The sequence below is a fragment of the Scyliorhinus canicula genome, chromosome 27 (assembly GCF_902713615.1).
Source record: "Scyliorhinus canicula chromosome 27, sScyCan1.1, whole genome shotgun sequence".
In the NCBI taxonomy this organism is placed as follows: Eukaryota; Metazoa; Chordata; class Chondrichthyes; order Carcharhiniformes; family Scyliorhinidae; genus Scyliorhinus; species Scyliorhinus canicula.
In genome coordinates, this window is record NC_052172.1 from 12,913,809 (window position 1) to 12,930,259 (window position 16,451).

Below are 16,451 nucleotides of genomic sequence, written 5' to 3' on the forward strand. Positions count from 1 at the left end.
GTGGAGCAGGCTCGAGGGACCTACTCCTGCTCCTAGTTCTTATATTCTTATGTTTGCGTGGATTTCGCCCCCACAACCCAAAGATGTGCAGGGTAGGGGATTGGCCACGCCAAATTACCCCTTAGTGGGGAGCGCGATAGCACAAATGGATAGCACTGTGGCTTTACAGCGCCAGGGTCCCAGGTTCGATTCCCCACTGGGTCACTGTCTGTGCGGAGTCTGCACGTTCTCCCCGTGTCTGCGTGGGTTTCCTCCGGGTGCTCCAGTTTCCTCCCACAGCACCCCACTTAAGCCCACACCTCCACCCTAGCCCCGTAACCCAGTTACCCCCACCTAACCTTTTTGGACACATTTAGCGTGGCCAATCCACATAACTGGCACATCTTTGGACTGTGGGAGGAAACCGGAGCGCCCGGAGGAAACCCACGCAGACACGGGGTGAACGTGCAGACTCCGCACAGACAGTGACCCGAGGCCGGAATTGTACCCGGGCCCCTGGCGCTGTGAGGCAGCCATGCTAACCACTGTGCCCACCGTGCCGCAGGTTTCTGCATATCTACCAGTTCCTGGGGAAACCATACACCTTCACAAGAGGCACTTGTTTCAGCAGAAAATGGGGAGAGCATTAAAGGAGCTGGAAGTCTCAGCCCAGCTCCAATTTCCATCTCAGAATTTATTTATCCCGTGCTCGACCGAGGGTCGATCCAGGACATCGATGTCTTCACAATTTCAGAATGTCAGATTTCAATGCCAAACGCCCTACTCCTGCTGGTATTTGTTACCCAAATCTTGGACCATTATATTTATTGACAATGGGAGGGGGCGGAGGAATGACATTTTTGACCTAAAGCCCATAGGTTGCAATTCACCGGGTAACACTGACGTGTAGGCAGAAGCTTAGATTTTTAAATAAAGTAATTGTCAGTGAAAGGGAAGTTGAGGTAAATTTTAAATGCTTCCAACGTAGGAAATAAGGCAACCAATTTACCCACTGTGAGCTCCCATAATTGCAATGTAATAAAGACCAGATAATCTGCTTCAGTGATTCTAGGTCAGGGATAAATATCAGCCAGGACACAAGGAGAACCTCCCTACTCCCTTCTTCAAAAATACTGCAATAGGATCTTTCATATTCAACCAAGAGAGAAGGCAAAGAGTCGGCTTAGTATTCAAGCCAAATGTCTGAGGTACAGCATAGAACATAGAACAGTACAGCACAGAACAGGCCCTTCGGCCCTCAATGTTGTGCCGAGCCATGATCACCCCACTCAAACCCACGTATCCACCCTATACCCGTAACCCAACAACCTCCCCCTTAACCCTACTTTTATTAGGACACTACGGGCAATTTAGTATGGCCAATCCACCTAACCCGCACATCTTTGGACTGTGGGAGGAAACCGGAGCACCCGGAGGAAACCCACGCACACAGGGGGAGGACGTGCAGACTCCACACAGACAGTGACCCAGCCGGGAATCGAACCTGGGACCCTGGAGCTGTGAAGCATTTATGCTAACCACCATGCTACCCTGCTGCCCCACGCATCTACACGCTGAAGTATCAGTCTGGAATGGGACCAGAACTCTCAACTTTCTGATACATAACAGAAGAGATAGGACAAAGTGCGATAGAGTCAGAGATTTTACAGCACAGAAAGAGGCCCTTTGGCTCATTGTTTCCCAGCGTCCTACCATTCATTGTGTATTCCTTGGCCTTGTTCGTCCTCCCAAAATGCATCGCCTCACATTTTTCAGGATTAAATTCCATTTGCCACTGTTCTGCCCATCTAACCAGCCCGTCTATCTCGTCCTGTAATCTAAGGCTTTCCTCCTCGCTATTTAGCACACCATCAATTTTTGTGTCATCTGCAAACTGATCATACCTCCTACATTCGCTTCCAGATCATTAATGTACACGACAAACAAATGACCCAACACCCAACCCTTAAAATTGTCAGAGCCTCTGTAATCACCTCCCTTGCCTCCCACAGCAGCCTGGGATACATCTCATCTGGGCCTGGGGATTTATCCACTTTAAAGTCCACCTATCCACTTTTAAGCCTACCTAAACCGTTAATACCTCCTCCATCTCAATGTTCAAGTATATCACAGTCTCGCTGTCGGCTTTTTATACCGACATCGTCGTTGACCATTGTGAACACAGATGCAAAATACTAATTTAAAACCTCACCTATGTCTTTCGGCTCTACAGATTGCCACTTGGCCCCTAATGGGCCTACTCTTTCCCTGGTCAACCTCTTGCCCTTTATTTTCCTTTATTTTGCCCCCCACTGTTTTTTCATGCCCCCCTTCACTCTACTAGTTGACCATCGAAGGTTCTCTGGACTTGTTGCTCCCACCCTTCATCTTCACAGGAACATGTTGACCCTGTGCTCCCTCTAATTTCTTATTGAATGAATCCCATTGCTCTGATTTTCCTACAAGTAGCTGCTCCTAGTCGTCTTTGGCCAAATCCTGTCTTATCCTATTAAAATTGGCTTTCCACCAATTCAGAACCTGTATTTCAATCTATCTGTGCCCCTTTCCATAATTACCTTAAATCCGACTGAGTTATGGTCACTGTCACCAAAATGCTCCCCTGCTGAAACTTCTACCACTTACTCGGCTTCATTCCCTGAAACTAGGTCCAGCATCGCCCCCCCTCCTCTCTTGGCATTAAAAAGCTCTCCTGGGTACATTTTAAGAATTCATTCCCCTCTAAGTCTTTCACACTTTGATTATCCCAGTTAATATTGGGGAAGTTGAAAACCTCTCCTAAATAGTACCCTATTACTTTTACAGTTCTCTGAGATTTGCCTACATATCTACTCCTCTATCTCTCCCTGACCGTTCGGGGTACACCCGCAGTATTCCCTTTTTCTACCTATGTCTGTTTGCCCTCCGCCTTCAGAATGCCCTGCAGCCATTCAGTGACATCTTGACCCTAGTACCAGGTAGGCAACACACCACTCTGGAGTCGCGTTCGCAGCTGCAGAAACATCTGTCTGGACCCCTCGCTATTGAATTTCCTATCGCTATTGCTTGGCCCACTCTTTCTCACTTCCCCTTGTGCAGTAAGGCCACCCACAGTGCCGTGAACTTGGCTCTGGCCTCCCCAGAGGAACTGTCACTCCCACCATTTTTGCAACACAGTAAAACGGTTCTCGAGCGAGATGCAGTCTGGTGCTTTTCTAAGTATCTGCCTGCCTCCTTTCTTCTGACTGGTGGTCAACCATCCCTTCTCTGACTGCACTTATTTACGCTGCAGGGTGACCACGTCTTAAAACGTGCTATCCACGAACATCTCAGCCTCATGGATGCACCTCAGTGCCTCCAGCCGACGCTATGAAACCGGAGCTCAAGTTGATCAAACCGGTGGTATTTCCCCAAGTGGTTATCTAGACTGTGTGGAGTGTCTACGATTTCCCACATGCTGCAAGTGGTGCAGCGCACAGGACCGAGCTCCCCTGCCATAGCTTTAGTTAAAAGACTCTTAAATAAATTTATACTGGACATAAGTTTAAGGTACATTTTTTATTTTAAAGCTAAAACTCTTACCTTAAGGTAGCTTTAAAGGGGAGGAAACAACTTACCCACTACCTCCCAATCAGCTCCCTCTCTTGTGCCGCTATCACTTTTCAGAAATTGATGTCAACTCTTCCTGTGCGGTTGAGTGCTCTGCTCCGCAACCCTCCCTCCCCCTCTCCCTCACAGGTCAACTCCTGTCGCTGTAACTTAACTCTTATTATCTATATTCAGTCCATCGTGCCATAGAAACCCTACAGTGCCGATTCGGCCCATCAAGTTTGCACCAGCCCTCTGAAAAAGCACCCTATCTAGGCCCACTAACCTGCAAATCTGTGGACACGAAGGCGCAATTTAACACAGCCAATCCACCTAACCTGCACACCTTTGGACTTTGGACAGAAACGGGAACACCCGGCAGGAAAGCGCACGCAGACACGGGGAGAGAATGTGCAAACTCCACACAGTGTCACTCAAGACCGGAATTGAACCCGGGTCCCTGGTGCTATGATGCAGCAGTGCTAACCACTGTGCCACCCATGCTGTTTATATATATATATATAGTATATATATATATATATATATAGAGATTTTATATATTAGGTCCTTCCCCCTCTTCTCCGAATTCCAACTGTCTCCAAACTCCCAATTAAGCTACTCTTTTCGAATGGCACTCCGTTTCTGAACTGCTCTGCGGCCGAGTACTATTCAACCACATCTCATATCGTGCAATGGTACATCCATTGAATGTGATAGGCACTATATAAAGGCTGACACTTTCTTCTTTTAAACATTTAGAGTACCCTATTCTTTTTTTTTCCAATTAAGGGGCAATTTAGCGTGGCCAATTCCCCCACACGGCACATCATTGTGTTCTGGGGATGCAACCCACGCAGGCAGGGGGCGAATATGGCGAACTCTTTCCTAATGTGTAATTGCAAGCTCCCCCATGAGTCAGTCCTGAACCAAAATACAGCAGCTGGATAGTCCGTCGGCGGAATCTTCCGTTTCGCCGGCAGCAAACTCACGCCTGCGGATTTCCCGATGACATGGGGGCGTCCATAATGGGAAACCCCATTGGTCGACTGCCAGGGCAGAAAGTCCCACTGCTGGCGGGGGCGCGCCACATCCGAAAACGGGTACGGTGGGAGGGAGAATCCCACCCTTGGTGTTTAAGCATCCCGTTACAACCTTTCCCAAATCCTATTTGATGCCCATAACCGTCGTGGGCAACTCTAAACTGCTCTCAGAAATGGCCAAGCAAGCTGCATCAGATAAACCACAATTGCAACGTTCAAGAAGGCGTCCCACCATCAGGTCAACTGGGCTCACCCCAAAAAAATGAGTTTTGAAAATTGCTTCCCTTATTTCCTCTGGCTGTTATACTTTTAGTTGCAGTTTTATTTATCCAGAAAATTCAAACTTCGTTTTTTTTCTTTCGTGTTTTTCTAGTCTATTTTTTGTTTAAACTTTTAACAGGTCCCCCCTCCTCTCACTGCAGCTCGTCCAGGAGGCGCTCCAGCCTGTCCCTCTTGGTGCCCGAGAACTCGCCCATCTTGGCGGAGCGCTTGAAGAAGTGGAAGGTTGGCATGCAGGTGATGCCGGCCGACCGGGCCATGGGCTCGGCGTCATCCACGTCCACCTCCACGAAGACGACGTTGGCCATCTGCTCGGAGAGGTTGTAGAAGTGCGGCCGGATCAGGCGGCAGTTGCTGCACCACTCGGCCGAGTACATGACCACCACCAGCTGCTCGGTCTGGCTCAGCAGGGCGGTCAGCTGCTTGGCGTCCTCCACGTGTCTCACCACCATGCTGCCGCTTCCGGGTCCCTGGCCCCACTGGCCCCGCCCTCCTCAGCAATCACCCCCTCCCATTGTGACCAGCCCCCCATTGTGACGTCAATTGGCCGATTCTCATTGGCCGCTGCAGATTGCTACTTACTTTCTTATGAATGGGCCCGCGAGGGCAGCGGCTCCATTGGGTGGAAGGCGGCTGATTGATGGGGCGGGGAGCCAATCAGACGGGGGGGGCTTTTCCTGGCCGCCTCGACGCCTGGCGGGAGCTCTCACCAGGGGGCACAGAAAGATCCCAGAGACAGCATGGCCTTATGACCAAAGCTCGGCAATCTAAAACTCTGAATTATGTCTAAAACTCTGAATTGTCTAAAACTCTGAGTAACGTTGAAAACTCTGAATAATGTCTAAAACTCTGAATTATGTACATAAAACTTTTCACTGTACTTCCGTACATGTGACAATAAATATCAATTAATCGATCTCTCTCAGCAGCAGAATAAGGGAGGCGGACCATTCTGGACCCCCCCCCCCCCCCCGCCTCCGCAGCAGATCCACCTCTGATTGACTTATTCTCAGGGTCAGTGAATGCATCCTATAACATGACATCACATGCCCACCGCACCACCAACCTCTTAGTTTGCGGTCACGAGTGTGCACCTGTGGGAGGCATACGGTGGGCGCAGTGGTTAGCAGTGCTGCCTCACGGCGTCGAGGACCTGGGGTGGATTCGGGCCCCGGGTCACTGTCCATGTGGAGTTTACTCATTCTCCCCGTGTCTGCATGGGTCTCACCCCCACAACCCAAAAAGATGTGCAGGGTGCGTGGATTGGCCACGCTGAATTGCCCCTTAATGGAAAAAAAAAAGAATTGGGTACTTTAAATTAAAAAAAACAAAACAAATGTGCACATATTGGTGAGGGGAGTTAAGCAAGTAAGGATTAAGTGAAGGTTTTTCAAAGTGCGGGTCACTGGCGGGCGTTGCTGAAGGCTTAGCTACCAATGTTGCCTCAAATAAATTCAGGAATTCTCAAGAGGCCAGAATTGGAAGAGTGCAGGGCCGGGATTCTCCCCTACCCGGCGGGGCAGGGGGTCCCGGCGTGATGGAGTGGCGTGAACCACTCCGCCGTCGGGCTGCCCCAAAGGTGCGGAAGTCTCCGCACCTTTAGGGACCAAGCCCTCACCAAGCCCGCACCGGAGTGGTTGGCGCTCTGCCGGCTGGCCTGGACGGCCTTTGACGCCACGCCAGTCGGGGCCGAAGGGACTTCGCCGGCTGGCGTAAGTCCACGCATGCGCCGGAGCGTCAGTGGCTGCTGATGTCATCCCCGTGCATGCACAGGGGAGGGGGTCACTTCTGCCTCCGTCATGGTGAAGACCATGGTGAAGGCAGAAGGAAAAGAGTGCCCCCACGGCACAGGCCCGCCCGCCGATCGGTGGGCCCCGATCGCGGGCCAGGCCACTGTGGGTGCACCCCCGGGGGCCAGATCACCCCGCGCACCCCAGGACCCCGGAGCCCGCCCGCGCCGACTGCTCCCGCCGGTAAGGTAGGTGGTTTGATCCACGCCGGCGGGAGAGGGTTGACAGCGGTGGGACTTCGGCCCATCGCGGGCCAGTGAATCGCCGGGGGTGGGCCGGTCGACTGGCACGGCGCGATTCCCGCTGAATCTCTGGTAGCGGAGAATTCGGGACACGGCGGGGGCGGGATTGACGCCGGCCCCCAGCGATTCCCTGACCCGGCAGGGGGTCAGAGACTCCCACCCCAGATATCTCAGCAGGTTATAGGGTCAGAGACTTAGGCCGGAGTGTTCTAACCATTCACACCGGCAGGATCTCCTGGTGCCGCCAACAATGTATCTCCGCCGCGGGTTTCACAGCAGCGAGGAGTGCATTCAACAGGAAGCCCTGTTGACCACAGCCGGGCCAGAGGACCACACTGCCAGCTAATGGCAGGCCGGTACCGCCGCCGCAAAACACACGGCACATTTACACAATAAACCCTGCCCATAGACACAGAGAAATTAAAACAAGGGGTGAGAGCTTAAAAATCAAAGTGTTGCTCAGCTGTGAGTCAATGTAGGTCAGCGAGCGATGGATTAACGGAACACGGTGCGAGCTAGGACATGGGCAGCAGAGTTTGCGTTGACCACTAGTCTATGGAGGGCAGAATACGGAGGCTGGCCTGGCGTGCGTTGTCATCGTCAAGTCGAGAGGTAGTATCGGGATGATGAGGGATTCAGCAACAGCCGAGGCAGGGCCAGAGTCCGGTGGCTCTGGACCTATGGTTCTGACAGCTCTCCACCATTGGTGGTTTTTTTAACCCCACCACTGGGTTTTCTGTAGACTAATTGATAAGGAGTCATTGTTACGATTAGGTAATTCTATTATCGTTGAATCATGTGACAAACACGATTGTAGAAGGCAAACAAACTGGTCCTTGGCTGTTTAGTCCATTAGTTCTGTTGAAATACTATTGACCTGAAATGTTAAGCATGGCCTGCCCTCCCCACGACCCTGCTCAGTGGTTCCAGCCTTTTCGATTATACTCGGCTTTGGTCCTGCCTAACACCATTCCCCTGAATGAGGCATTTACTCATCGAGTGACTGGGTCGTTCAGAGTCAAATATGTTTGCCAAGTCTTTTTACACATCAGCAGCTTGCCAAGGCTCCTGTGACCATCTGGAAGAGCAAGGGAAGCAGATCTTGGGAACACCACCCTCACCACGTTCCCCTCCCTCCCAGCCACACACCATCCTGACTTGGAAATGTGTCACTATTCTATCATCATTCACTGTGTGAGGCACGAAAGTGACGTCAGTAATCAAAGGCTTTAATAAACAGAGAACAGGGCAGCATCCAAGAGAAGTGTGCTCGCAAAATGGAGTCTCATCTTAAATACTATTTCCAGGGGGCGTAGCCAGAGGCGGAGTCCCCCAGGGTTCCAAGCCTCTTAAAGGGGCAAGGTATTAAAGGTAAATACCGATCATCACACTGGGTCAAATCTGGAAACTCCTTAACTAAGAGGGCTGCGGGGTCCCTTCACCCCACAGACTCTCGTATTTCAAGGCACCTCAAGGGCAAACAGGAATGGGCAATAATTTCTGACCTTGCGAGTGATCTCCATCTCCCAAGAATTAATTTTTGAACAGCACACGATGTGAAAACCCAGTGAGTTTTTTTTAATTTGGGTTCATGTTAAAAATGTAGACTACCTAACACAAATGGCCACAGATACTGAACCTGCAAATAACGATTCCTAATGTAAGGTGGTAAAGATAAGGCTTGGAAATGCTGTCTAAAAGGGCACTTCACTGTAGAAAACATACTTGTGCACAAACATGTAGTTTGCTGTCACAAATGGACATGTTTATGGGTTTATGGAGTAACGGTTAGATTATCCAGACATACCCAGATACAGAAAATATATTAATCATTAAAGTTGCAAATTTATAATTTTCAGAGAAATGGACATAAATTAGGAGGGGGTTATTGGGTTACGGGGATAGGGTGGAAGTGAGGGCTTGGGCGGGTCGGTGCAGACTCGATGGGCCGAATGGCCTCCTTCTGCATTGTATGTTCTAAATCTCTAAAATATTGGTTAAAAATACCATTATCCCATGTAATAGAATAGGGCTTACTCAGTCGCTGCAAGTCAATGATTCTGATCAGAGGGTTTGAACCCCTCAATGCTTAGAGAAACATTGTATCAGTTGGCATAAAAATACGATCGGTAAAAGAATTATGAATGAGCATATATTTATATAGTAGGGGTGAGTGAGATTACCAGAGAGCAATGAATACACTGTGAGCTCTCCATATGCTGCACACTTCACCCTATCAAATATCAGAGAGGATCTTCTTTCAACCATTAAGTAAAAAGCCAAAGTAGCAATTAGTGTACAGTAATTTTTTGCAAACAATTGACATTAAACTGAATGACCAGCCAATCGCTATTGGATGGAATTGGTTGAGGGAGGAACCCTGGCCAACACGACACAATTCCGCTACTTTTCAAATGCAGGAATTCACATGAACTGGTAGCTTAAGCCAGTTTAACAGGTTGATGCGACCATCAATTCACTCAAGACACGAGTGGAAGTAAACTGTGGCTTTAATCGACTTACAACTGAGCCTGCCTGCGACCAGAAGAACTAAGGACAGGCTCACAAGACCGCAGCACTTTATACTTCCGGTATTGGGAGGAGCCATGGGCAGAGCCAAGATTGGAGCCCTGTACATGCTCCCCATCACCCCCTATGGGCAGAGCCACGCAACGGCTCACAGATGGAGCCCACAGGGACACAGTGATATACAGTGTGAATTATACGCATTATACATTCACCTCATTCACCCCCTGTAAAAAAAATCAAGTCCGGCGGGGGTGACGGGTCTACAGATTGAGTTGGTCCGGTGTCCGAATCGTCCGCTGGGATCTGCGGAGCACCTGGTTTGCAGCCGCTTCAGATGGCTGGGTGCTGATGTCCGGTGTGAATCTGAGGGTGGACTCCGGGGGTGGTTCGTTCAGAGCTTCGTTCCTGACCGGTGCGATGGGCGAAAGGGGGCGCAGGAAACCTGTTGGCGCAGGGCGTGGGGGGCCTGGTGGGGTGTAGTGTGAGGGGTATCTCAGCTGTGGTGGTGGTAGTGGTGGTGGATCCTGCAGGCGCCAGGTCCCAGAGGGAAACGGTGTCCTGCCGGCCATCAGGGTGTTCGATAAAGGCACAGTGGTGGTTTGAATGTAGCAGTAGTACCCTCGCTACCAGCGGGTCAGTTTTATGTGTCCGGACGTGCTTCCGGAGGAGAACCGGGCCCGGTGTCCTCAACCAAGATGGAAGCAAGGCCCCCGTGGTAGTGCCCCTAGGGAAAACAAATAATCGCTCGTCAGGAGTCTGATTAGTGGCCATACACAGGAGGGACCTAATTGCATGGAGCGCGTCTGGGAGGACCTCCTGCCAGTGGGAGGTCGGGAGATTGCTGGACCGGAGGGTCAGTAGGACAGTCTTCCAGACCGTCGCGTTCTCCCTCTCCACTTGCCCGTTCCCCCTGGGGTTATAGCTGGTAGTCCTGCTCGAGGCAATGCCCTTGTCGAGCAGGTACTGACGCAGCTCGTCACTCATGAAGGACGAACCCCTGTCACTGTGGACGTAGCTGGGGAAACCAAACAGGGTGAAGACACTGTGCAGGGCTCTGATGACTGTATGGGAGGTCATATCGGGGCACGGGATGGCAAACGGGAAGTGCAAGATTTCATGTATAGTGTTAAGAAAATAGATATTACGGTTGGTCGAGGGGAGGGGCCCTTTGAACTCAATACTTAGTCGTTCAAAGGGCCGGGATGCCTTTACCAGGTGGGCCTTGTCTGGTCTATAGAAGTGCGGTTTGCACTCCGCACAGATCGGGCAATCCCTGGTGACGGCTTTGACCTCCTCGGTGGAGAAAGGCAGATTTCGGGCTTTGATGTAATGGGCGAGCTGGGTGACCCCCGGGTGGCAGAGGTCATTGTGGAGAGCCTGTAATCGGTCGTCTTGCGCGCTGGCGCATGTGCCGCGGGACAGGGCATCTGGGGGCTCGTTGAGCTTCCCCGGTCGATATATGATGTCATAATTATAGGCGGAGAGTTCGATCCTCCACCTCAAGATTTTATCGCTTTTTATTTTGCCCCGTTGCGAGTTGTCGAACATGAAGGCAACCGATCTCTGGTCAGTGATGAGGGTGAACCTCCTACCTGTGAGGTAGTGTCTCCAGTGCCGTATGGCTTCCACAATGGCTTGAGCTTCTTTTTCGACTGAGGAGTGTCGAACTTCTGAAGCGGAGAGGGTCTGGGAGAAGAACGCTACTGGCCTACCTGCCTGGTTCAGAGTGGCAGCGAGAGCGACCTCTGAGGCGTCGCTCTCCACCTGAAAGGGGACAAATTCATCCACCGCCTGCATGGCGGCTTTGGCGATGTCCTCCTTGATGCAGTTGAAGGCCCGGCGGGCCTCAGCTGACAGTGGGAATAGTGTGGTCTTAAATAGTGGGCAGGCTTTGTCCGCGTACTGGGGGACCCACTGGGCGTAATAGGAGAAGAATCCAAGGCACCTCTTGAGGGCCCTGGAACAGTGAGGGAGAGGGAGTTGTAAGAGGGGGCGCATACGGTCCGGGTCAGGCCCCAGGACCCCGTTTTCCACAACATAGCCGAGGATGGCTAGCCTGGTTGTGCGGAAAACGCATTTCTCCTTGTTGTATGTGAGGTTGAGTTTTTTGGGCGGTTTGGAGAAATCGGTGGAGGTTGGCGTCGTGGTCCTGCTGGTCATGGCCGCAGATGGTGACGTTATCCAAGTACAGAAACGTGGCCCGCAGCCCGTACTGGTCCACCATTCGGTCCATTGCTCGTTGGAACACCGAGACCACAGTCGTGACGCCAAAGGGGACCCGGAGGAAATGGAAGAGGCGGCCATCTGCCTCGAATGCTGTGTAGTGGCGGTCCTCCGGGCGGATTGGGAGCTGGTGGTAAGCAGACTTCAGATCCACCGTGGAGAAGATGGAGTAAAGAAGATGCGGTACTGGGCAATCTGGTTGACCATGTCTGCAATTCTGGGGAGGGGGTACGCATCGAGGTGTGTGAACTGGTTAATGGTTTGGCTGTAATCAACCACCATCCGGAACTTGCTCTCCAGGGGCTATTACTGGCCTCTATGACTCCCTCACGTAGGAGCCGCTGGACTTCGGGTCTAATAAATACCCTGTCCTGCAGGCTGTACCGCCTGCTGCGAGTGGCTACGGGTTTGCAGTTAGCGGTGAGGTTGGCGAAGTCGAACCTGTTGGACTTTAACCTGGTGTTGTAAGACTTCTTACTGTGCACACCTGTATTAGGTAGGACCTGTACTACAGGTTCGCCGGTCGCCCCTGCCGGCTGGCTCCGCCCAGTAGGAGGAGCATGTCCTCTATTCAACAGCCATTTCGCCAGCTGCTGTGGGAGGCTACACATCTGACTGCAATAAAGCCTCAGTTGTATCCAACCTTAGTCTTTGTACAATTGATCGTGCATCACAGATATGTTATATTGTATGTATTTCGAGTATCCAATTTATTTTTTCCAATTAAGGAGCAATTTAGCGTGGCCAATCCACCCACCTTGCACATCTTTTGGGTTGAGGGGGCGGAACCCACACAAACACGGGGGTTCTCCGTTTCTGAGACTAAGTGTTGACGTCAACGCAGAATTCGTAGACTTTCACAGCAGCCAATCTGGTGCTGCACCTGGACCGATTCAGTTACTGTTAAGGGGCAAAAACCAGTGCCGCGTGGAACACAATTGATTCCAAGGAAAAAACGGTGCGGGATTCGCCGGGTCCATGATTGACACTCAGGAAGCTGAGAAGCTGCAGCCGCATATACACACTTCACTCCCCACACACACTCATCCCAGCCAACAAGATGGCACTGGTTGTGCTGGGGCACATTCATACAGCTGATGGGTCGGCTGGGGCCAGAGGGTACCCAGGGGAGTGACATAGAACATAGAACAGTACAGCACAGAACAGGCCCTTCGGCCCTCGATGTTGTGCCGAGCAATGATCACCCTACTCAAAGCCACGTATCCACCCGATACCCGTAACCCAACAACTCCCCCCCTTAACCTTACTTTTTAGGACACTACGGGCAATTTAGCATGGCCAATCCACCTAACCCGCACATCTTTGGACTGTGGGAGGAAACCGGAGCACCCGGAGGAAACCCACGCACACACGGGGAGGACGTGCAGACTCCACACAGACAGTGACCCAGCCGGGAATCGAACCTGGGACCCTGGAGCTGTGAAGCATTTATGCTAACCACCATGCTACCTGCTGACGTGGAGGGGACACCCATATGACCCGCGGCACTAAGTTCACAGCTGCGGCAATGCTGTTCCGTGTCTGTCCACCCCGACCCCATAGCTCACCTTCTGGCCAACCCCCGCTATTCCCCCCCCCCCCGGGTCCTGGCAGAAGCTCCCCAGGGAATGGCACAACTGTCAGTACACTATGGCAATATTGGCTTTCCATACCCCCTCTCTCTCCCCATCAGCAGCCACCATGTTGGTTTCAAGATTTCTAAAAGCACATGTGAACCGCACCGTTGGGAACTCGGCCCATCGGAGCAGAATCGGGAAGGCCCCAGAGAATACTGGGTTGGGCCCACTAATGATATGCCAAAGGAGTTTACTGTGCGTGCATGCCGGAACGCATTAGTACCACTGTCGAGGTGATGGAGAATCGCGATTTGGTGTCAAATCGGCGCCCACCATGATTTTGCCGTAGGAGCTGATTCTCCGCCCAATCGTGTTTTGGCATCGGCCAACAGAGAATCCCGCCCATTGTGTTTGCTCTTCGGAAGGTGATGCAGTTACCAGGGGTTGAAGCAGTCAGCTGTTGAGTTTCAGTTTGCGGTTTTAGTTCAGACCAGCAACTTTCCTCAAAGCAACGGTTAAAATGATTTTTCCTGTGAACACAGGCAAGAATCTGAAGCTGGTTCCTGAAGGGTTACTCTGAGAGAGTCTTTATTCCAAAATATCTCTTTACAGCAACTATCCCTGGGTTGTATTTAAAAATGGATTTTGACCTGAGATGGGTTTTGCTAGAATGGAGAGAAAAGGTAACAGTTTGGATTTTGTGTTTCATGTTATAGTTAAGCATTGCTGAAGATCATGGAATTGATCATAGAATTTACAGTGCAGAAGAAGGCCATTCGACCCATCAAGTCTGCACTGGCTCTTGGAAAGAGCACCCCACCCAAGGTCCACACCTCCACCGTATCCCCATAACCCAGTAACCCCACCCAACACTGTCCTAAATTACTGAACTGGTAATTATGAGGTATTTTTCTTTGTGATATTAAAGTTAGTAAAACTCCCACAGGGGAGATGAGGAGCATGTACAGGGCTCCACCGTGGCTCCGCCCATAACTCCACCCACAACCGGAAGTATAAAGTGCTGCGGTCTTGTGAGTGTACCCTCAGTTCTTCTGGTTGCAGGCAGGCTCAGTTGTAAATTGATTAAAGCCACAGTTTACTTCAACTCGTGTCTCTGAGTGAATTGATGGTCGCAGGAATCTGGAATCTCCTGACCTCCCACTGGCAGGAGGTCCTCCCCAACGCGCTCCATGCAATTAGGTCCCTCCTGTGTATGGCCACTAATCAGACTCCTCACGAGCGATTATTTGTTTTCCCTAGGGGCACTACCACGGGGGCCTCGCTTCCATCCTGGTTGAGGACACCAGGCCCTGTCCTCCTTCGGAAGCACGTCCGGACACATAAAACAGACCCGCTGGTAGAGAGGGTCCTACTCCTGCATTCAAACCCCCACTACGGGTTTATCGAGCACCCTGACGGCCAGCAGGACACCGTTTCCCTCCGGGACCTGGCACCTGCAGGATCTACCACTACTGCCGAGGTACCCCTCACACCACACCCGATCCCCCACGCCCTGCGTCCCTGCACCTACAGGTATCCTGCGCCCCCTTTCACCCGTCACACCGGTCAGGAACAAAGCTCTGGAAGAACCATCCCCGGATTCACATCGAACATCTGCACACACCCATCCGAAGCGGCTGCATCTCCAGTGCTCCGCCGGTCCCAGTGAACGATTCGAGCACCGGACCAACTAAACCTATCGACCCGTCACCCCCGCCGGACTTGATTTTTTTAACACGGGGTGAATGTATAATATAAATTCACACTGTATATCACTGTGTCCCCCATCTGTGAGCCGTTGCGCGGCTCTGCCCACAGGGGGAGATGAGGAGCATGTACAGGGCTCCGCCCACAACCGGAAGTATAAAGTGCTGCGGTCTTGTGAGTCTGCCCTCGGTTCTTCTGGTCGAAGGCAGGCTCAGTTGTAAGCTGATTAAAGCCACAGTTTACTTCAACTCGTGTCTCTGAGTGAATTGATGGTCGCATCACTGTGTTAATAATAAAGTTTGTTTTAATACACTGTATCCCTGTGTGTTAGTGTGTGTGTGCGCGAGTTGAATCAATCCTGGAGCGAAGTATCCTTTCCTCACAGTTTTACAAACAAAATAAAATATTGGGGTTTCTGTCAATATTGTCCTAGCAACTGCTGGGGTCTAGTCCGGGATCATAAAAATAGGCTGGGGTTGTCTGGCTGTTGACATGCTGGCGGGATCTTCTGGTCCCAACGAAAGCGCACCCTCGCCCCGGTTTCCGGTCCCCGTCTCTTAGAAATAGTGGCATGCGATCTTTTACACCTAAGTGGGCAGACAGGGCCTTGATTTTACACCTCATCCGAAAGTCAGCCTATCCAGAGTGTCAGATTGTGTACCGAAAACCTGGAGTGCATATCTGTCACTGGACATCAATGTGCAACCCACTGAGTCAAGGCCGAGGTCTGCCATAACAATTGGGTTGCCAACTGTGATTAAATGCTTTTTCACATGGCTTTCCTCCCACCCTTTGAACATTGAACATACAGTGCAGAAGGAGGCCATTTGGCCCATCGAGTCTGCACCGACCCATTTAAGCCCTCACTTCCACCCTATGCCCGTAACCCAATAACCCCTCCCAACATTTTTCGGACACTAGGGGCAATTTAGCATGGCCAATCCGCCTAACCTGCACGTCTTTGGACTGTGGGAAGACACTGAAGCACCCGGAGGCAACCCACGCAGACACAGGGAGAACGTGCAGACTCCGCAGACAGTGACCCAGCAGGGAATCGAACCTGGGACCCTGGCACTGTGTGAAGCCACAGTGCTAACCACGATGCTACCGTGCACGCTCCAGTCATTTGTCAGCCAACACATCTGTCCTAGTGATCCATGGCCTTCCGACACAATTGGAAAGCAAAAAAACTCATTACCCAATTGGATGATGCTTGACTGTCAGTGAAACAGCCTTTCCCCCCTTCCCCATTTTTCATATTCTTATACTGTATCAGGTAAAGAGCTCAAAGAAAATGTCAGAAAACATGTTTCTTCAGGGTTGCACAGAGCAGTGCCCTAGGGATTGATTTAAAACTTTTAGGGATTGGCCATCAATCCCAGCGGATTGTAATCGCCCTTCAACCCCTGTGGATCGTAATCGCCCTTCAACCCCTGTGGATTGTAATCGCCCTTCAACCCCTGTGGATTGTAATTGTCCGTCAATCCCTATGGATTGTAA

The 16,451-nt window shown here is 51.3% G+C and overlaps 1 protein-coding gene across 1 annotated transcript; it reads right to left on the bottom strand.

Moving 5' to 3' along the window:
* Positions 1-4,141: 4,141 nt before the first annotated feature.
* Positions 4,142-5,352, bottom strand: LOC119957902 (thioredoxin-like). Its single transcript, XM_038786090.1, has one exon. The coding sequence runs from the start codon at positions 5,333-5,335 to the stop codon at positions 5,018-5,020; it is 318 nt and encodes a 105-aa protein (XP_038642018.1). The 5' UTR covers positions 5,336-5,352; the 3' UTR covers positions 4,142-5,017.
* Positions 5,353-16,451: the final 11,099 nt, after the last annotated feature.

Excerpts from the sequence above, each read along its gene's own strand:
- LOC119957902 (XM_038786090.1), bottom strand. The coding sequence starts at position 5,335 with ATGGTGGTGAGACACGTGGAGGACGCCAAGCAGCTGACCGCCCTGCTG.